This window comes from Borostomias antarcticus (genome assembly GCF_949987555.1).
Source record: "Borostomias antarcticus genome assembly, chromosome: 19".
In the NCBI taxonomy this organism is placed as follows: Eukaryota; Metazoa; Chordata; class Actinopteri; order Stomiiformes; family Stomiidae; genus Borostomias; species Borostomias antarcticus.
In genome coordinates this window covers 9846504-9869074 of record NC_140252.1, presented here as the reverse complement: position 1 = coordinate 9869074, position 22571 = coordinate 9846504, and the positions used below count along the sequence as shown (strand labels likewise).

General features: G+C 46.8%; 1 protein-coding gene across 1 annotated transcript in view; it reads left to right on the top strand.

Moving 5' to 3' along the window:
- mthfd1l (methylenetetrahydrofolate dehydrogenase (NADP+ dependent) 1 like) overlaps positions 1–21433 on the top strand; it is a gene marked incomplete at both ends in the record, with an annotated part of 68784 nt that extends 47351 nt beyond the window's left edge. The window contains 3 exons of the mRNA XM_084453954.1: positions 579–686; positions 896–1048; positions 21344–21433. Of these exons, the coding sequence (XP_084310080.1) occupies positions 579–686; positions 896–1048; positions 21344–21433 (351 nt within the window). The remainder of the gene's footprint in view (positions 1–578; positions 687–895; positions 1049–21343) is intronic.
- Between the last annotated feature and the right edge of the window lie 1138 nt (positions 21434–22571).

The following is a 22571-nucleotide window of genomic DNA, read 5'->3' as shown; positions in this document are numbered from 1 at the left end:
TGTGTGCGTGCATGCGTGCGTGCTTCTGTCTGTGTGTGTATCTGATGTGTATGCGCGTGTGCTTCTGTCTGTGTGTGTGTGTACTGTATCTGACTACCTGCGTGTGTGTGTGTGTGTGTGTGTGTGTGTGTGTGTGTGCTTCTGTCTGTGTGTGCTTCTGTCTGTGTGTGTGTGTATCTGACTACCTGCGTGTGTGTGTGTGTGTGGTGTGTGAATGTAAGTCCTCCTAAGAGTTGCCACCTCAGGGAACTTGTCCAGAACCCGGGGGAAAAAACATCAGCCGGTTTGAGTTAGAGAAGGAGCAGGGAAGTTGTGACTTTGATTAGCCTAACTGACCCTGTTATAAACAGACCACGCGGATCAACTATGTGTGTAAATGTGTGTTAGTTACATGCCTAAAATCATTTGTTGTCTTAGAAGTGAATGAATATCTTAAATGTTCCATATAGGATTGTTAAAATCCATAAACATCTCGTTGAGATCTATTCATAGTCTGTCCCGAAGTTCCATACCCGAGATCTCTCAAAGACAAAGAAATGTCAACGCCCACTAACTGATGTCCTGTGCTGTCCCCCTAGACGCCCATCGTGGAGAAGATCAGGACCATAGCCCAGAAGGTGTATGGGGCCGATGACATCGAGCTATCCCCAGAGGCCCAGGCCAAGATAGAATACTACAACCAGCAAGTGAGCTCTCTCTCTCTCACACACACACACACACACACACACACACACACACCACTTCGACCAGTGACCGAAACATACATTGAGTCACCCAAGTGATCTATAAGAACTTCTATATACAGTACTTTAACAGACACATAGAGGTGTACACACACCCACACATACAGACAGACACACAAGCTGTCATGTTAAGTCTGTTGCGTTGTCCCCAGGGGTTCAGTGACCTGCCCATCTGCATGGCCAAGACCCACTTGTCCCTCTCCCACATGCCCGACAAGAAGGGCGTGCCCACCGGATTCACTCTGCCAATCAGAGACGTCCGTGCCAGCATCGGGGCGGGGTTCATCTACCCACTTGTGGGCACGGTGAGTTTACTGGGGTACAGTGCGGTTTAACCCTAAATTTGCTGACTTAAGCCTAGATCCCAAGTACATTACATTACAGTCATTTAGCTGATGCTTTTTATCCAAAGTGACTTTTGATTGCATTTAATGAAGGTAAAGTGCAAGAATAGCAATCTAAAATACAATATGTGCTTAAGAGGGAGGATCATGGTAGTACTTCTTGAAGAGATTAATTTTGAGCCTGCGACGAAAGATGGGCAGCGACTCTGCTCTCCTGACGTCAGTGGGTCAGTTCGCTCCACCAATGTGGGGCCAGGACAGAGAAGAGCCGTGACCGTGTTGATCGACCGCAGGGGCCTCAGAGTGACAGGCCAACCAGTTGTCCCAAGGTAGCAGAGCATAGCGGTCGGGAGGGGGTATAGGGTTTGGACCATGGCCTGGAGGTAGGAGGGGGCTGTTCCTTTCATTGCCCTGTAGGTTAGTACCAGAGTTTTAAACTGGATGTGAGCTGCTACAGAGAGCCAATGTAGGGAATGGAGAAGGGAAGTTGTTTGGGAGAACTTGGGATGGTTGAACACCAGGTGAGCACCAGCTTTCTGGGGTTTACAAGAGTTTCATGGCTTTTCAATGCTAGCTAACGTCGGCTAATGATCAGACTGATGATTCCGATGATCAGAATGATGATATTACTAATGTGTTAGTTACCTAGCTAGCTAGGTTATATGAACTAGTGACCGTCAGTAGATAGCTCAAGCTAATAGCTAAGCTAGAGTGTTAGCTATGTAGCTACCTAGCTCAGCTCTAACGTTAGGCTAGATAACGATAGCTACTCTAACACACCAGATTAATGGGTTTAAAAGCTTCAAGCGTCCACAGGAAAAAGCATATATTAAAAGATCAATCCAGGGATCTATGAATCGATCGACCCCCAGACTAGTGGAGGGCAGGAGGCGTCTTACTTCTCCATTCTAGTTTGCACTGAAATTAGCCACTGACCCTGATCCCGGGATCTATGAATCGATTACCGTAAATTCAAATGAAGATCGATTTTGAATCGTAAAATAATTTTTTTCAACCCAGCCCTAATCCCAAGGGAGTTCTCTCAAGCCTGACGAAGCAACAAATGAAAGGCGTCGCTCCATTAAATTTGATTATCAGATCCCTGCCTAAGAGTGCGGTATGTTACTACTTCTCGGAGTCAGGGGCGGACTGGGACAAAAATTCGGCCCTGGCATTTGGTCCCTGACCGGCCCACTTTCAGAAGGGGGCGGGGGGGGCTTACGCTTTGTTAAAGGACAATGCTCGTTTTTGACAACCTGGACCTTATTTACGACATATTATAAGACGTTTGACTCACAAAGATCACTTTGGTGTAGTTCGGAGGCATGTAGAAGAAATTTAAAATCCAGCGTGAGCCAGTATATCCATGTAGTGTCGGTGGTCGGGGCACTTAGAATGCAGTTTCTAAAAATCTATTTTCTGCCGCGAAACGGTTGTTTTCATCAATCTGTCTTCATGAATCGCTAGTTGTGCTTACATAGAGCATAATCCTGTGGTGTTTTTTCACATGCCTCTGTAATATGATCTTTAGAAACGTCTTTAGACACGAAATAGCTTCCTCACTTGCTCCAGCACGCATGCGCACAGCGTGCTGGAGCAACGATTGCGCGCTGTGCGAGGAAGCTATTTCGTTTCGAAAGACGTTTCTAAAGATCATATTACAGAGGCATGTGAAAAACCACCAGAGGATTATGCTCTATGTAAGCACAACTAGCGATTCATGAAGACAGATTGATGAAAACAACCGTTTCGCGGCAGAAAATAGATTTTTAGAAACTGCATTCTAAGTGCCCCGACCACCGACATTACATGGATATACTGGCTCGCGCTGGATTTTATATTTCTTCTACATGCCTCCGAACTACACCAAAGTGATCTCGGTGAGTCAAACGTCTTATAATATGTCGTAAATAAGGTCCAGGTGGTCAAAAACGAGCATTGTCCTTTAATGCAAAATAATATCATGCTCACATAAGATTATGGCACCAGCAGCACGCGGCGCACTTACAGGCTTTCATAATTAAATAATACACTCACAGAAGCAATTTAGTCCCTGACTGACATGAAGCATTCAAATGAACCACCACCATCTTAGAATAGAAAGGAAATAGATGGAATACACAAAAATAATACAAGAAGGTAAATGCTTGCATAATTTTTAATTAATTCCAATACGCTCAAATTCAGATTTTGATTACTTGGGACCAACAGGCACCCTACACAGGCTTCCACAATAATAAAATCATCCCCTATGAGTGAATGAAGTTAATTTATATTACATATTATCAATAAGCACAACAATCGAGCTAGGCCTGTAACGATTACACATTTTGCTAGACGATTAATTGTCTCAGAAATAATAGCGATTAATAACATCATTGTAAAAAAAAGAGATTTTTTTCTTTGTACGTTGAGTAGAGGACCTAATGCACCTGCGTGACTTTTCTTGTTTTAGGGGGGTGCGCCTGCAAAGCATGCCCTGGTGGGAGGTTTATAGGTACCAGAAGGTTTCTTGAGCTGTGGCCTTTTATATGTTAAAAACATACAGGGGAACTACAGTAGGCCTATTCTTGCTACTGATGTGTTTTTTTAACACTTCAACAATGGCCAATCATTTGAGTGAGGACTGTGAGAGAGAGAGAGAGAGAGAGGAGTGAGTGAGTGAGTGAGTGAGTGAGTGAGTGAGTGAGTGAGTGAGTGAGTGAGTGAGAGAGAGAGAGAGAGAGAGAGAGAGAGAGAGAGAGAGAGAGAGAGAGAGAGAGATAGAGAGATAGAGAGTGAGAGAGAGAGAGATAGAAAGAGAGAGAGAGGAGTGAGTGAGAGAGCTATAACCTGAGCAGAGAGGAGGGTTGAGTTCCAGCTCCCAGACCAAAGCCTCTGGTTTGGTTTAGGTACTTGTTAGCTTTGTTAGTTAACAATCTTGCTTCTAGAACCTATCATACACAACAGCCACTGTCTGGAAGTGCAACCATTATGAAATACACTGTTAGTGCTCGGTTTAAACATTAGCAATAAAAAAAAGCATAATCACTGTAAAAAAAAAAAAAAAAAAAAAGTGATTATGTCACATAATTGCAATTTGGCAATTATGTAATAATTGTTACAGGTCTAAATCAAGCAAGACTGCATCAGTCAGCACCCAATACGGGTGCTCTTACAGGCCTAATAATAAATGCATCTCTCTCTCTCTCTTTCGCTTGCTCTCACACACACACACACACACACACACACACACACACACACACACAGGTGGCACGGCGGCCATAGTTGGAATTGAAAAATAATCATGTCCTACCTTAAGTAGTCAGAAGACGTTGCATCAGTGCGCTTTTCTCTGCCACCCTGTCGATGATGCAATCCGTGTCCAAAGCCATCAGAATGCCCTTATCTGTTGCCATAAGCATGAAGGATTCAAGATGATCTTGTGATGCCATACTACTTAATCAATTCTTGATGAACTTAAGAGTTGAAAAGCTTTGCTCGCAAGCGACTTGGGTCATGGAGAGAGTCAGGAGAAATTTGTAACCAAGTCCAATCAGATGGTATGCATCGGTCAGCAGACTATATCGATGCAGTACTTGATAACAGCAAATTTCTTATTTCTGGGAAGTTTCGTGGGTCAAGAAGGGCAAAGTCTGCGTATAGCTTTCCATTTTTTTTAAAAACGTCGACCAATGCTCTCAATCACAGTATCCAGGAGGATGTTATGGACGTTGATCTCGTAATCACGGTTTGAATCAGATATGTTCTCATCGTCTGCCAACTCGCCCGGCATCATTTTCTTCTTCTTCGGCCTTCGATTTAGCAGCGCGGCCTGCACCAGCTTTCTGGGGTTAGATAACGTTAGTTACTAGCTACTCTAACACGCCAGATTAATGGGTTTAAAAGCTTCAAGCGTCCACAGGAAAAAGCATATATTAAAAGATCAATCCCGGGATCTCCATCCATCTTCATCCGCTTATCCGGGGTCGGGTCGCAGAGGCAGCAGTTCCAGCAGGGGGCCCCAGACATCCCTTTCCCTGGCAGCATCAACCAGCTCTGCCTGGGGAATCTTTAGCCGCTCCCAGGCCAGTGCGGAGATGTAATCCCACCACCTAGTCCTGGGTCTACCAGCCTCCTCCCAGCCGGACACGCCTGGAACACCTCCCTAGGGAGGCGCCCAGGAGGCATCCTCACTAGATGCCCAAACCACCTCAAGTGGCTCAGCGGCTCTACTCCGAGTCTCTTCCGGATGACTGAACTTCTCACCCGATCTCTCAGGGAGACCCCAGCCACCCTCCGGAGAAAACTCATTTTGGCCGCTTGTATCCGTGATCTCGTTCTTTCGGTCATGACCCATCCTTCATGACCATAGGTGAGGGTGGGGACGAAGATAGACCAGTAGATCGAGAGCTTTGCCTTTTGGCTCAGCTCTCTTTTTGTCACAACAGTGCGGTAAAGCGACTGCAGAACCGCACCAGCTGCTCCGATTCTCCGGCCAACCTCCCTCTCCATGGTTCCTTCACTCGTGAACAAGACCCCCAGATACTTGAACTCCTTCACTTGGGGTAAGGACTCATTTCCTACTTGGAGTGGACAGACCACCGGATTCCTGCTGAGAACCATGGCCTCAGACTTAGAAGTGCTGATTCCCATCCCAGCCGCTTCACACTCAGTTGCGAACCTATCCAGAGAATGCTGGAGGTCGCAGGCAGATGATGCCATCAGGACCACATCATCTGCAAATAGCAGCGACGTGATCCCCAGCTCACCAAACTGCAAACCCACCTCTGCACGACTACGACTCGATATCCTGTCCATGAAAATCACAAACAGGATTGGTGACAAAGTGCAGCCCTGGCGGAGGCCAACCCCCACCGGAAAGGAAGACGACTTACTGCCGAGGACACAGACACAGCTCTCGCTCTGGGTGTACAGGGATTGGATGGCCCTAAGTAGGGATCCCCTCACCCCATACTCCCGCATAACCCTCCACAAGACCTCTCGAGGGACCCGGTCAAGTCCACAAAACACATGTAGACAGGTTGGGCAAACTCCCAAGATCCTTGCGAGAGTGAAGAGCTGGTCGGTGGTTCCACGACCAGGACGAAATCCGTATTGTTCCTCTTCAATCTGATGTTCGACTATCGGCCGGACCCTCCTTTCCAGCAACTTGGAGTACACTTTCCCTGGGAGGCTGAGTAATGTGATGCCTCTATAATTGGCACACACCCTCTGCTCCCCTTTTTTAAATATTGGGACCACCACCCCAGTCTGCCACTCCTTTGGCACTGACCCGGACTTCCACGCAATGTTAACGAGGCATGTCAACCAAGACAGCCCCTCAACACCCAGTGCCTTCAGCATTTCTGGATGGATCTCATCAGTCCCTGGGGCTTTGCCACTGTGGAGTTGTTTGACTACCTCAGTGACCTCCTCCAGGAAAATTGACGATGACCCCCCATCATCTTCCGGGTCTGCCTCGATCGTAGAGGGTGGATTAGTCGGGTTCAGGAGTTCCTCAAAGTGCTCCTTCCAACGCTCAACAGCCTCCTCAGTTGAGGTCAGCAGTGTCCCTTCCTTGCTGTATACAGCTTGGATGGTCCCCCGCTTTCCCTTCCTGAGGTGCCTGATGTTCTTCCAGAAACACTTTGGTGCCGACCGAAAGTCCTTCTCCATGGTTTCTCTGAACTCCTCCCACACCTGCTGCTTTGCCTTTTTGTCTTTGTCTGTCCAGAGGTTTCCCCCGCCATCGAAACCAGCTCACCACCAGATGGTGATCAGTGGACAGCTCTGCCCCTCTCTTTACCCGAGTGTACAAAACACATGGCCTGAGATCGGATGATACGATAACAAAATCTATCATCGATCTTCGGCCTAAGGTGTTCTGATGCCAGGTGTACTTGTGGGCATCCTTGTGTTCGAACATGGTGTTTGTTATGGACATACCGTGACTAGCACAGAAGTCCAACAAAAAAACACCACTCGGGTTCAGATCGTGGTGGCCATGCCTCCCAATCATGCCCCTCCAAGTTTCTCCATCATTGCCCACGTGTGCACTGCAGAGTCCCCTGCAGGAGCCCCAAATAGGACTCGACTTAGGGTGTGCAGGAAGGCTGAGTACTCGGTGCATAAGCACAAACAACAGTCAGAGTCCCCCCCCCCTCACAGTCCTAAGGCGCAGGGAGGCGACCCTCTCATCCACTTGGGTGAAGTCCAGCACAGAGGCGATCAGCTGGGGGCTAGCTAGTATAGCGACACCTGCCTTACGCCTCATACCGAGATCAACTCCGGAGAAGAACAGGGTCCAACCCCTCTCCAGGAGTTTGGTTCCGGTGCCGGTGCTGTGCATGGAGGTTAGCCACGACAGGTGTAATTGGTATCGCTCCACCTCCCTCACAAGCTCCGGCTCCTTCCCCCCCAGCGAGGTCACGTTCCATGTCCCCAGAGCCATCCTCTGCCGCTCAGGTCCGGTCCGACGGTGCCCACCGCTTGCACTGCCACCTAGTTGGCAGCGCACCCAACCCCGACAGTTCCTCCGTGGGTGGTGGGTCCACGGGACGGAGGAGATGGTGTTTCCATGTTGCTCTTTCGGTCTGGGCCCGGCCGGGCTCCATGGTAAGCCCGGCCACCAGGCGCTCGCAGGCAGGCCCTCCGTCTGGGCCTGGCTCCAAACTATGGCCCCGGACTTCCTCCGTGCCGGGTCTCTCTTCCTCTAAGGTCTTGGTCCATCAGGGTTTTTACCTTCAACCCCAGGTAGGGGGGCTAGGGGGTACTACCACTTGCCCAAGGTGGACCCCCAGACTAGTGGAGGGAAGGAGGCGTCTTACTTCTCCATTCTAGTTTGCACTGAAACTAGCCACTGCCCCTGATCCCGGGATCTATGAATCGATTATCGTAAATTCAAATGATCGATTTTGAATCGTAAAATCAATTTTTTCAACCCAGCCCTAATCCCAAGGGAGTTCTCTGAAGCCTGACGAAGCAACATATGAAACGCGTCGCTACATTAAATTTTATTATCAGATCCCTGCCTAAGAGTGCGGTATGTTACTACTTCTCGGAGTTCTCTCAATGTTCACTTGACCTCCGTCTGGGCCTGGCGGAATCAGGAAGAGGACCTTATTTCGGAAAAATATGTACGTTAGTGAACGGCGATAAACAAATAATTTCTTGATTGATCCTGTTTCAATTGTGCCATGACCTACACATATGATGTTTGTCAATTTAAAACTTAAAGCAATATATCACGATATTTGGACCTTTACAAACATGTCTGGTGCTAATTCTCCAATTAGATTTACTAAAAGTAAGCTGAATCGTCAAAACAGTACTCAGAAAGATAATACATTGACATTTATTACCTTTTAAAACTCGCGCCCCCGGGACGCAAGCATTCAGTTGAAGTGCGCATGTGCAACGTCGTGCTTAAACAACACAGTAGTAGCTAACTATTCTGGCGTCTATGGATATCATGCATGGATGTATTAATAGAACATGCAATGATATCATGGCGGAGGTGAGAAAACCAAAGCGAAACATCACGGAGGAAGCCAGAAAAAGACAATCTGATAACTTTACGACAGTGCACTTACTTGCAGAGCCTGTGGGGGCGCAGTTCAGAGAAAACCGGAGAAAAAGCTATGTATTGCTTTAATTTTGCAAGTCAAGAAAGTTGCAGTTTTTCACAAGACTGTAAATCAGTTATTCCAGACGAGTTTAAAATTTTTAAAAGAAAATCACTATAAGTCTGGCCATGTTGAGAGCTGCAGCTATGCGAAAGGAGAGTTAGTTCTGTAAAAGCTGGCATGAGAGATCGGCTTTACAGTGAGTGAGTGAGTGTTGGAGTGTAATGTCAGCTACTGTAGTTAATATTAGCTAACTTGCGAGTTAACTGAGACTAGTAAAATGTGTTTTAAATCAACAAACATATGTCATGGTCATCGCACAATTCAGTTGGAATCAAGAAATTATTTTTCTCACGCTGTTCATATTTACCGTTCATATTTTTTCTGATTTAAAGGAGAATGCTCGTTTTTGACAACCTGGACCTTATTTACGGCATATTATAAGACGTTTCACTTTGTTGTGGTTTTTCACATGCCTCTGTAATATGATCTTTAGAAACGTCTTTAGAAACGAAATAGTCCCCACTTGCTCCTATGCATGCGCACAGCGCGCAAGAGCATACAGAGCATACAGAGGCATGTGAAAAACCACAACAAGCCCTCGCTCTATGTAAGCAAAACTAGCGATTCATAAAGACAGATTGATTAAAACAACCGTTTTAGATAGATTTTTTAGAAGCTGCATTCTCAGTGCCCCGTCCGCCGCCATTACATGGATATACTTGGCTCGCGCTGGATTTTAAATTTCTTCTACAGGCCTCCAAATTACACCAAAGTTATTTCGGTGAGTCAAACGTCTTATAATATGCCGTAAATAAGGTCCAGGTTGTCAAAAACAAGCATTCTCCTTTAAGATCCCATGAGTAACTAATTTGTTCAAGAATTTGTCCACCATGATGGATCTTTCTCCAGGTTGAACATTTAAAACCTATAAGGTAAGGTCAAAATTACATTAGTCCTTAGGTCCGACTGGTCCCAAATGGCTTAATAGGCCTGCTTGTACTATATATATATATATATATATATATATATATATATATATATATATATATATATAGTATCTTAATATATTATCTTAATATAGTATATTCATATGAAAATATGAAAGTAAAGTTTTGTATTGGCCCTTAGAGGTAAATTGTAAGTAACATTCTTAGATAGGCTAAGTGTAGGCAGACCTGAATGCCCAATCGTAATGATATCAGAACGACTGTAAACAGCACTTAACAGAATTAGGTAATACACAACTCATGACTCAAACTTTTCCTGAATGCTTTATTAAACACACAGACACATACACATTAAAAGTAGAAATATGTTGTAATTTTGCACGTGCTCTCAGGACCGGCTAGTTGTTGTGACCATCTTTGGAAGGAAGTGTGTAAGATGTTCATGTGCATAGAAGTACAGAGAAACAAACAGCTACTATAGACAAGTGTTGTTTTGCAGACTACATCTGGACATAATCTTCAGGATTTGTTTGCAGTGTTGACAGGTCACCATTGTCCTAGGAATCTGAGTAGAACAAGTAGTTCTGCATACATATGGGATGAGTGTGTTCGAACTGTATGCTGGGTAGTACCTACACCCGTGTGTGTGTGTGTGTGTGTGTGGGGGGGGGGGGGGGGTTCATGGCATATGAAACATGTGGACTGTGTGTGTTTATATGGTGGCTAGTACCAACACGTGTGTTTGTGTGTGAGAACTGTATGTTAATAAAAGGTGGAGTTGATGGCATATTAATCACCTAATGTTGGGCTTTCTGTCCTTCCACATGGACCTGTCCTCCTCAGCCACTCCGTTGTCATCTACACAATAAACTAATATTTGTAAATGTAATAAATTAGCCGTGTGAGAAGTTGAGGGAATCCAAGAATTGGTTTGAGGCAATGGTTTCACTTACTGTCTTGTGGGAACTTCTCAGATATAGCTGTGATTTTGTGTTTGACTTCCACAGTAGCGGGGGTAGGAATGGGTTGGAGGGAGAGGCTGAGAGAGAGAATAGCAGATGGACACTAGGGAGGAGAGAGGGAGACCACCGTATAGCATGCATTTATTCCCACTCCTCCACACCCTTTAATTGTAGGCACACTATCGGATGTTTGGTTCAAATGAGTAGAACCCAATCCCCACCCATCCCAGACTAGGTCTCACTAGCGTCCCACACTAACGTACATGGATGTACTTATGGTATGCAGTATCGGGATTACTGGAAGCACCCATGGAAGCACCAATAGAGGGCTTGTCAGAGGACGGCATAGAGAGAGAGAAAGTATAGAAAGAAGCAGGGTTCTCTTCACATGTTCAGGCAATATTAAGCTGTGCTGCTGAGTTCAATGTTCAATGTCTTGTCTCCATTGCTCTGAACTGTATTTGGCTAAATGAAGCCTATAGACGATGTAACATAGCCTAGCTAGGTGCTAGTACAGTTAGCACGTTAACACAGTTAATGTTGGCAAAGGGTGCAAGAACAGCTGGCTAGCTACCAAACGTCTTGGCAAAAGCATACATTGTGCATTATGTACTGTAGGTAATATAACAGGAATAACATATCATATCATAGCTAGCTAATGTTAGCAGACCAGGTGTGGCCTTCTGTGAAGTTAGTTAGCTACAGCTAACCCTAGCATCCACCTCACATTCTCATTATACAATAGGCAATTTAGAATTTGATGGATTCTTCAACAATGTAATAAAGTAATGACTCCTTACCTATGACACCTATCCAGCCAGGGACTTGCAAGTATTCATTTTTATTCATTTTAGGCATTATGGTTTCGGGTTGTCTGTCCGTACGGCCGTCCGTCCGTCCGTCAGATATTTGTTAATGCAATATCTCGGGAACGCATTGACGGAATTTCTTCTCCTTTGGAGAAGGCTCAAGGTCATTGTAACCTCACAAAATGTGTTTTTGGCCTGATGAACACAATATCAAGAAGGCTTAATGGAATTTGTTTATATTTGGGTAAAATGTCCAGTTGGACTCAAGGATTAACTGATTACATTGTGGGGGTCAAAGGTCAAGGGTCACTGACCTCACAAAAGGTGTTTTTGGCCTGCTGAACACGATGTCTGTTCGACTTAACAGAATTTGTACATATTTGGCCAAAATGTCCAGTTGGACTTAATTAGATTAATTGTATTAGATTTTGGTATTCAAATGTCAAAGGTCAAGGTCACCATGACATCACAAAAGGCACTTTTTAATGCTAACGCTAGCTAATAAAAAAAACAAAAAACAAAAAATGCTAACGCTAGCTTATGCTAATGCTAATGCTAGCTAGCTAACATATAATTAACTCTCTTTAGCTAGCTAGCATTAGCGTTAGTGTTTGCATTAGCGTTAGCATTAGCGTAAGCATTAGCGTTAGCTAGCTAGCATTAGTGTTAGGGTTAGGTTAGGAGTTAGTTAGGGTTAGGCTTAGTTAGGTTAACTGCAACTTGTGTTGTTTGGCGGAGGCATTTAGTCGCTACGCGTTTTTTCTAGTTCTTGATTTGATCCGTTTTAACAGCCGTGAACAGTGCAAACCAGGCATAGGGTTAGGTGGTCGTGGCCAGCTTCACTCACACCGACCACGTTTGTGACATCATCTGCAAAGAGCCGCTCGTACCAGAAGATGGCGATATATAACAATAAAAATTAATGAACATGTAACTAATCTGTGGAGGAACTACTGCCTCTTGTCGTGTTCACTACTGCCTCTTGTGGTGCCAACAGGGAACACGACCAGAGTTTGTGAGTGAGTTACCGACTGAGAAAGAGACAAAAGCTGAATCCCAATCTGAGTGCGCAAACCGCACTTGCGGCCCCTCGCACTTGTGGCCTGAGGCCTGAGCACTTAATTGACGTCAGCTGGAAGGGCCAGAGGGTGCAGGGCAGTGAATTAAATGGGACAGCACTCGCAGGCTGCGTTCCGAATCGCCTACTACCCTACTATATAGTATGCCAAAACAGAATGTAGTATGTCCCAATACATAGTATGCCTCATGCAGTATGGCAAAAGTACCAGGATGACCTACTACATCCGGTCGTATTTTGCAGTATGCACGCCAGCAGGCTTTTCTGGCTATTCTGACCCACAATCCTTTGCGCAGCGGTAATGTGCGTCACATGCGCGAGTTGACAGCTGTAGACGAATGTCGCGTTATGGACAGCGACGGATGTGGGCTAATTTCAAGGCGCAATGTTATGACAAGGTAGTATGTCCCAATTGGATGCCTACTGCTTGCAAAGTACGTACTTTCTAAGGGCAGCTGTAGTAGGTACTGGTAGTAAGAAGTAGAAGTATGCGATTCGGAACGCAGCCCCAGTTTCGCTCAATGCCCCTCCCACTTCGTTTTCATTGGCTGCCGCGTTCCTCCGACGCAGAGGCTGCTCTGAAGCTCCCTTCAGCTCTGCAAATTGACCGATTGACGTCTGTTTTAATTTAATAATAATTAAAAAATTAGGTTGGGTGGGATATGTTTGCAGCATGTGGATTTCAAGATAAATGTTGTGTTATCTGCAAATGTCATCATTTATGTGTGATGCACTCGGATCATGACTCGGATGCACTCAAGCACTGTGTCACATGAGACGCGGTGGGCTGTGGGTATTTTCTGCTCCTAAGTCCGTGAAATTGCGGACTTTCGGTAAGTGCGGTTACAGTGCGCAAAATGGCGGCGTGGCGCACTTGTGGACCTAGTAATTCCGTTTTGGGACTACCCTGAACCCTTGTGGACTTAGCGGGAACGCGCATGTAAGGCCACAAGGCCGCGAGGGCTCTGCACTTTCGCCTAAGTGCGCGATTTGGGATTCAGCTAAAGACTTCGCCGTCCGGCCCAGCCAAAAAGAAGCAATTTAAGTTCTTATACCTTTCTGCCACAATAATCTAGGCACTTGAAACTGACTGGTCTTTGAGAAGACACCACCATATTATATGATGCCAACCCAGATGTTGATATATCAAAACATATGGAAACTACAGGCATTTGAAATTTGACCATTTTGGCGGTATAATGCTAACATTGGCTAATGCTTTAAAAATCATCTCATGAACGCTTTTTCTGATTGAGTCAGCAGTGGGCTATGTCAGACTGTCAGCAGTGCTTATGTATTCTAGGGAATATTTCCCAGCAAGGGTCTTAAGGACAATCGTTTCATAAAATATTGTGGGATTTGTGCCGTAACTCATTTTGAATGTAATGCACATGGTTTTGAACATTTCATAAAGATTTTTCTCATGAACTGTAGGGTGGTCTAGCACGCAGAGTGCAAGTGTGTGACTGATACAAGATGACGGCAATACTGTGGAACCGTTGAGCTTTGAAACATGCTTATTTGTCTATGTGGGTCTTTTAGCCACTTTCATACAATGTCTGTGAATGAATAGCTTCTGTGTGGAAAGTGGATAGATGGACATGCCATGCTATAAGTCAGCAGACTATAACAAATGCATAACTGGACAACTGCTTGACGTAAACCACCTGTCACATGGGACATATGAAGTGGGGGAAAGGATCCACAATGGAAGTAATACATTTAGGGTTTTAAGCCTAGGTTTTTTCATATTATCATAGCATAGTGCTTTATATGAGGAGTTCACCCTGGTCCCTATTAGGTGAGTGGTACCGTAGCAGGTGGTATAGTTTTAGACCAAGGGCCACATGAGGGGCCAAAGAGGAACATCTCTTGAAAGAGTCTAGGCATGAAGAGGACACTCCCTTATTATACCATGTTGGTGCTTCAAAAGACGAAACTACGTGCAATCGAAATGTAACCATTTTGGCAATAGGTTTATGGAATTTCTTTGATAATTGTTAAAAAATGTTATCTTTATGAAGATATATTTTTAGTTATATGCTATAATTGATTCAGTCACCAGTGTATATGTAAACTGTTGGGAGTATTTCCCAGCAAGGGAGATGAGGACGACACATTAGGTTTATAGGAGGGTGATCTGTGACTCTTTGTACTGTAGCCAATCATTTAATTTTTGGAATCACACGTTATGAATTACCTGTTAGTAGATCCCCACCGAGGTGAAAAGAGACCTCTTCACACTGATACTAGTGAAATAAATACAGAACTGTAAATTGCATTGGCTCAAATAAGGAAATTTAGATTCACAAAAAGAATATCTAAGACGTGTGTAACAGAAAGCTTGGTATGATCACAGATGGCCTCAATAAAGGCTGGATTTTGCTGTGGGGAACAATATTAGTGCCAGCAGAAACAGAATTGTAGCATCTTGATTTTGTAAAGCTTAAATTGATATTATAGTACTGGTACTACACAACTTTGTCCATATAACTTACCATAGATGAGCAGACCATACTATGTGATGTTGGCAAAAGTATAAACGCATTCTTCCCAGTCAGATGCTTGTAAACCATACCACATGGTCAGTAACAACAGGAAGAATAGTCTACAATAGAAGTAATGCATTATGGCAGTAAAGCCTTTTTATATGATCGTAGCATAGCGTACAGTACATCATAATATCATAGTATATCAGACCAAGTGGTCTAGCCCGGTCTTGAACCAGCGTCTGGACCCTCCCTTCATGAAATACGATGCCTGGAGAGTCGCTTCAGCCCAGCTGGTGAGCAGGGGTCTCTGCAGGCGCTGGTCAGGGTGTGTAATGTGTACTGAGAGGTCTGTGTGTCGAAGGAATCTCTGACCCAATGACTCCATAGGGAGCCTGGGCAGTGTTTAGGATGGAAGGCTAGGCTTTGCAAAAATGTTTGCCTTAACCCTGTGTTAGATGAGTCTTTGTGTGGGTGTGGGTGGGGGTGCTATTGAGTGGCAGGCCTTGTTCGTGTGTGTGTGTGCGTGTGCGTGTAGCTGGCCCTGCCCAGCTGTGCCTCCAGAGGTGTAGTCCCTCTGATCGGACCTCCAGAGACAGAAATGCCAGGAATTTCTGTTAGTGCTGTGTGTGCGTGTGTGTGTGCGCGTGTGTTGCCCTTCCACCCTGTAGAGCTTACTGATGAATTGAAAACCCAAAAAAATCCACTCTGGGGCTGAGTGGTCAATGACCGATTGAAGCTCCATACTAAAACTAACCCAGAACTCACCTCCGCCTCAACAAGGAACTAGCTAGATCACCCTGCTACATTCTGCTTGTACCGTAGCTACTGTAGATCCTGGCAGCGTATGTGACCGTCCACTTTGACCTAGCGGGTAGAAAACCCTTTCAGCCCTATCACCTACCCCCCCCCAGCCCTCGGTGGAAGTGGCCAGGCTGTGTGGAGCCAGGTGCCGGTCGGTGGGTCGGCCAGGAAGGAAGCCGCCCCGCCGCCGTCGTGCCCCAAGGTCCCGCCGGGCTTTGATAAGACCGGGGCCAAGGTGTCAAACCCCCCTCGGCATGCTGGGTAGAGGCAGCCGCCGCTCGCCGGGACGTCTCTCCAGCCTCGCCCGCCCCCTACGGCTTTGATCTGAAAGGGGCCTTCGGTGCCATCGGCCACATTCGCGACCTCTGAACTCTGACCCCCCCCCGATCCTGAGGGAATTTAATGGCTGTTCTTTGAACTCTTGTTTGCCCGCAGCGGCCCACGCCTCTGCTCTGCAGATTGGATTATTGTCTAAAATGTCACAGTGTCGGTGATTGCTCGCAATGGCGGTTCAAGCGGTGCGGCTACTGTCTTGATTTGATTTTGAGCGGGACGACACGTGTTGTGTGTGAGGCCGGGTTCGTGACTCGTCAACAGCAGGTTCAGAGTCAGGCTTGATGTTTGGGAGCTTGTGTTTGGTGGCCTGTTGACGGTGGAGAGGGTTGTTTTTGTCTCCCGGCCCTGACCAGAGAGACGCACGGGGCCAGCGCAGGGTTTAATTAGCACCAGCCTGGTTATTACAGCAGTCTGGTGTCAGGGTGACCCGGGCGTCCCCCCCCCCCTCTCCCTCGCTCAGGTGGAAGAGATCCGATCAACCAGAGCCCTTAGGGGGGAGGGGGGGTCGTAGCAGGGTGAGGAGGAATCAGGAAGGGGCTGATGTCACTCTGCAGATATGTGAGCGAGGGGTCACAGGGAGAACAATAGGTCTCTGTAGAATTCATATCCCGTGTCGGTGGTGAAAACCTTAGTGCAGCGTAGAGCAGGCGGGGCTCAGCACAACCGCTCTGCTGGGAGGGAGCGTCCAGGTCAGCGTAGAGCAGCACAACCGCTCTGCTGGGAGGGAGCGTCCAGGTCAGCGAATTGGGGGGGGGGGGGGGTTGACTGCACTTCATAGAAACACATAATTTCATTAGATAATCTTTGGGTGCTATAATAGAGTAAATCTGTGTCAGAAGGGAGTCTGTGAACTGGACCATCGGCCTGGCAGACTCCTGAACGTGACCCCCGCCCCGAGGGCGGAACGCAGAGTAACGGGGGTCGTGTTTACGTGTTTATTTACCTCTGTGAAGTTCAAAGCGCCCCCTGAAGGAGGTCGCCGTTCAAAGCCCCTACCCGCCCTACGAGCATGCCCCTCGCTGCGACATGCCTGTTCTCCAGCCCCCAAAAAATGCAGCGCCTCGTTCGGGGGCTCTACACATCGCCGTTTGACCCGAATCATATCACTCATATCGGTCATTAAGGGCCCCCGGTCCTGGGCAGGGAGAAATGGACAGCTTCCTCTGAGGGAGGAAAGATGAGCGCATCTTTTGAGCCCAGTCAGGCGCAGAGCTGAGGAGATGACTGCACTGCTCCCAGAGATCATAGAGGCACATTGAGATCCCCCTCCAGAGTAGATGTGGGGGGGGGGGGGCATTGAGATCCCCCCTCCAGAGTAGATGTGTGGGGGGGGGGGGGGGTTGGGGGGGGGGGGCATGGAGATAGAAACCCAGTGCAAACGTCTCGTCTGCCCCGGGACAATGGAGCATTGTGTCTGGGAATAATGGAGGGAATTTCTTGGCAGAGCGGAGATTCCATCTTTAGCCCATGGAGGGTCCGTGTCCGACGCGTTCCGGCATGTTCTCCAGACCCCGGGGGAGGACAGGAGAAGTACAGCACACCTATTGTAACACACAGTCCTCTCCGCTCACAGTGGGTCATGGTTTTCCACTCGTTCTCACCTCTTGTTTCTTCATGCGGTTTTCAAGCTCTTCCCTTTTCTCTGTAGGCAAGCCTTTGCTCCGTACGGTAGCAATCTAACAATAAACATTTCAGACGTCACCTATTTACACAAAAGATCGAATTCTCTGAGCCTCAACCCAGTTGTCTTCTGAGCTTTCAATCATGTTCATTCTCTCCTTTGTCGAGAGAGAAGACCTGCCATAGACTGATGTCATAGAACCCTCTCCATTCAAACATTGCACTATGACATCTACTATGACTTTCATATCTCAGTGGAATACCCATTCGTAAAGTGTTTGCATTCTTTATTGATGTCAGACCATCATCTGCATTAGAAGATAACGATGTCACTGCAGCAGTAGGTCGGAGTCCTCTCCTGGTGATGTCACAAGCAAGTGGATACATTATTTGGTCAGTGTGAGGTCATTGCCGTGAGACAAGAATGGCTTTAAGAGAATGATGTCATAGGGCTGTAATAGGCCTAAGCAGAGCCTAGATGTCAATCCACCCAGCATGTGCTTCTAGCCATCCCCATTGAAGCTAGTTAACCTTCAGTCCAAGTCACTCCATGTTGTTGAGTATCTGCTTGATCTCTTAACCTGCTAGCGCACGGCCCCTATAACTGGTCGGCGTTAGCACGGCCGCGGCTATCGTCTGAGCTGCTAGCACCCCCTCTACTAGTGAGGCCTCGTTAGCCGGGCCCCTTACTTGGGCCCTGGTTTTATTGACAAAGCCGAGTTTCCTCAGACAGGAAATTGGCCGGTCACTTCCCTCCCTCCGTCTCTCGGATGCTCATTTACACTAATGGCCTCATAAACCCGCCCCCCGGGTCAGAGGGAGAGAGGTATGCGAGGAATCTCTCTCTCTCCCCCTCTCTTTCTCTCTCTCTCCCTCTTTCTCCGTCTCTGGAAGAGGATAATTTAATTTTCAACTCAGATGAGAGTATGTGGATGTGGGCTGTAAAAGAAAGCAGTTGGTTGGACGACCCCAACCAATGAAAACTCAGTCTGCCGGGGTGGGTCCCCTCAGGATGGTCCGGGGGCGTGTCCTGTCGATGGCCTGTTGATGGACCTCATGACTCGGCGTTCAATTGGCTTCGTCCTCCTCCTCCCATCTTGTCATGTTCTCATACCCTAATGTCATCAGGGATAATTGGCCCAGCTGGTTCAGGAATCACATTTCAATCACAGCAGTCAGTTGATTTTAATTTAGTATATCTCCAGATATCTTCTCTCTCTCTCACTCTCTCTCTCTCTCTCTCTCCATCTCTCTCTCCTTCCCTCTCTCTCTCGTGCATTCTCTCTCTCTCTCTCACTCTCTCTGTCTCATTCTGTTATTTTTCTACAAGGTTAATACTCTTCTTTGACAAGAAATGCAGACGGGTGGGCGATGTTGTTGGGGGCCTTAAGACAAACCAACCATTGTTCAAAAAAAGTTTAGCAATCATTTTGAGTCCACCGATGATCTGTGATTGAGCGAAATTAGTCTGAATGATAGTAATTTAACAAAGTTAGGGTGGGTGTATTGTGTTTACTGGTCTGCGGTTTGATACTGAGAGTAGTTAAGAAAATGTGCTTTCCAATCTCACATACCACTCTGTCCCCATTGCCATTGAACAGCTGTGTTGTGGTGTAGACTTTAATATGTGGTTCATACTAAACGCAGTAGAGTATAACAGCCTGTTATGGCTATCAAGTTCCTCCCCTGTCATTTGCTAGCGCATACGAGTGTTTACACCTAGCTATAGCTGTTGTATATAAATAAATAAAAAACATCGTCCAAGAGCAGAGTTAATCCGAGAGCAGTAATATAGGACTTTTCCTGTCAAGAGCTGAAGCTAATGATTGGAAAAGTAAATGAAAAATACTTCCTGTGTCATCGTGTCCGACCTCTAGGGTGAGGTCTGCGGTAAGTCTGTTATGAGATCATGGTTAGCAGCGCTACCGACTAGCGCTGGATGCCAGACCCATAGAGCCAAGGGAGTATGAGGACTAGTCTCTTAATCCCTCAATGAGGCGATTCACCCTCAGATTGAGTTTTGTTAAAGTGAATTTAAGGCTAATGTGGTTTAACATTACTGGCGGAGCTCTGTTCGAGTGCCGGCTCTTCCCTGTCTGAACTCGATACTGTAATACTTCATATTAATGGTCCCTTATAAGCAATTCGTAAGAGATGAATGATCAAACTAATGTTTGTAAGCAATCAGAAATGATCAGAAAATGATTATTGACTCTAAATGCAGAACCACTGCATGAGGTTGAGGTCAAACCCAGACCTCCATACTGATACGATGTCCCTCTAGTAGATGAGGTTCAGTTGTCAGGCAGTTTGATTCCCACATCAACCTCATACAGTGGGCAGTTGGTGTATATTTACTGTGGGTGTTCTGGGTGCAGGAGGCCTAGCCGGGCCTGTGTTCAGGGGCCATGTTGTTCTGTAGGTGTTCTGGGTGCAGGAGGCCTAGCCGGGCCTGTGTTCAGGGGCCATGTTGTTCTGTGGGTGTTCTGAGTGCAGGAGGCCTAGCCGGGCCTGTGTTCAGGGGCCATGTTGTTCTGTGGGTGTTCTGGGTGCAGGAGGCCTAGCCGGGCCTGTGTTCTGGGGCCATGTTGTTCTGTGGGTGTGCTGGGTGCCGGAGGCCTAGCCGGGCCTGTGTTCAGGGGCCATGTTGTTCTGTGGGTGTGCTGGGTGCCGGAGGCCTAGCCGGGCCTGTGTTCAGGGGCCATGTTGTTCTGTGGGTGTTCTGGGTGCAGACCTAGCCTGGCCGGCTGCTCTAGACTGGCAGTGTGGAACGGATCACAGGACATAGAGTAACCATGGGTGACGGGTCTCTGGGTGTTGGTTCAGTCGGTCTGCACTCTACACTCGGAGACCTAAGCATTAACCATGCAGTTATTTCCCTCTCTCTCCATCCCTCCCTCCCTCAACCTTGTTGTCGTTGTCTTTGCGTTGCTGAGCCAGCGTTTTTCAGACCCATGCAGTTTTAATGACACACGCATGACTCCCAATCAAGAGGTTTCTGGAACGGACGCATCGGCTGGCTGACTCAGCGGACCGTCCCCATTGGCCCCGTCCTCCCTAAGTCGTGGTCCCCGTTGTCCAATCAGCTGCACGCTGGACGCTTGCCCTCCCTTGACGACACCTGACTCCCGTGTCCTGTCCAATCTCACACGTTTTTCTGTCATGTTTGGGGCTTTTTCTGTAACCTTCTCTCATCAAATGTGACGTTCAGATGCGAATCTCTGAGCCGGCAGCAACGTGAGGCTCGGCTCGGACCAGAGAGGGACGCCTCCACGCGTTAGTGTGTGTTTGTGTGTGTGTGTGTTTGCGTCAGTGTGCGTCAGTGAGGAGATAAACCCTATTGTAGAGGTCTAATTGGCTACTGCTCTATTACTGAAATTACTGGAAAGTTGTATATTTAATTAGCTGAATTAGAGTGCGTTACTCACCTCCAACACTTGCCTCCAATTGTCTCTAGATGAAAGGATGCTGAGTTCCACTTACCTGATCTCTTGGGTTCAAACAGAAATGGTGTTTTTCTCACTCTCTCTCCTGTTCTCCATCCCTCTCTCTCTCTCTCTCTCTCTCCATCCCTCTCTCTCTCTCTCTCTCTCTCTCTCAGATGAGCACCATGCCAGGCCTTCCCACCAGACCCTGTTTCTATGACATCGACCTCGATCCTGTCACCGAGGAGATCACCGGGCTCTTCTGAGCATGCTCCAACCTCGACAGGTAGCTACCGCCTGTGTGTGCGTGCGCGCGTGGGCGGGTTTATGAGTGTGTGGGTAACAGGGTTGAACCCTCAGTATGAATACCGCCCGCCCCCGCCATCGTTAACGCCAGCTTTTCGGCGGCGTAGCCGGCTGAAGCGGTGTTTATGAGTGTTGGTCAGGCGTCGGCAAGTCAAGAGGCCCCCGAGACGGAACCCAGAGGACAGAGAGATAGAGATGTACATCTGTCCACGCGCATCACTCCTCACCTTATTTTCAGCGCGGAACATTACGCGTTCTTTACTCACGATACTTCTCTTCTTCCTGAAGCGTTGGCGGCTGACTCCTCGTCTGCAGGGGGCGTGCCAGCATGACTCGTGCCCACCCTGCCCCCTCCTGCTCCGTTCTGGACCGACAACACCGCCAGGCACAGGAACCAGCTCCGGGGAGCGCATTAGAACGGCCATCACAGTTTTGCACATCAACATGTCAAACCAAACAAGGCCTCTGAAGGGTCAATTTTTGTATTTCTTTTTTATTGTTTTTGTTTTTACCTCAGTGATTTCAAAAAGAATCTCCGCCTATGGAAGGTCAATTTTACTTTAAGGTTGTGCTGTTCATTGAGTGTTCATTTTAAGTTTAAAAAAATGTTTTAACTTTTATGTTTGGAAAAAAAGCCATTCATTTAGTGTTGAGCACAGATTATACAGTGTTCAATTTTTTATATGACCTGTGTCTTAACTTTCCTATTAACCCAATGCAGTATTTATGAATCGAACTCATGTCATATACGCACAAGTTTTTTTCAGTGTGGTTATTTGCTAACTTTTAATTATTTCCTAACCCATGTCCTGCTGAATGTTGACCACCACCACTGCACTGCCTTATTTGCAGCTATCTCTACCTGTGTTTTTTTATTGCTGCCAATGATGTTTATTGCTCCTTAACTTTATAGTGTGGCTGTCATTCATCAAAGTTTCACTATTGCCATCAAATCCCATCAGATTTATGAAATATTACATTCTGTATTCTGAAAGGCTACTACTATCTTATAACCTACATGAATTGTGCCTTCAAATAAAACCTTTTATTTAGTCCAGAAACAGAGTTTAGTCTACATGTTCTGATGCCCAGCAGGTG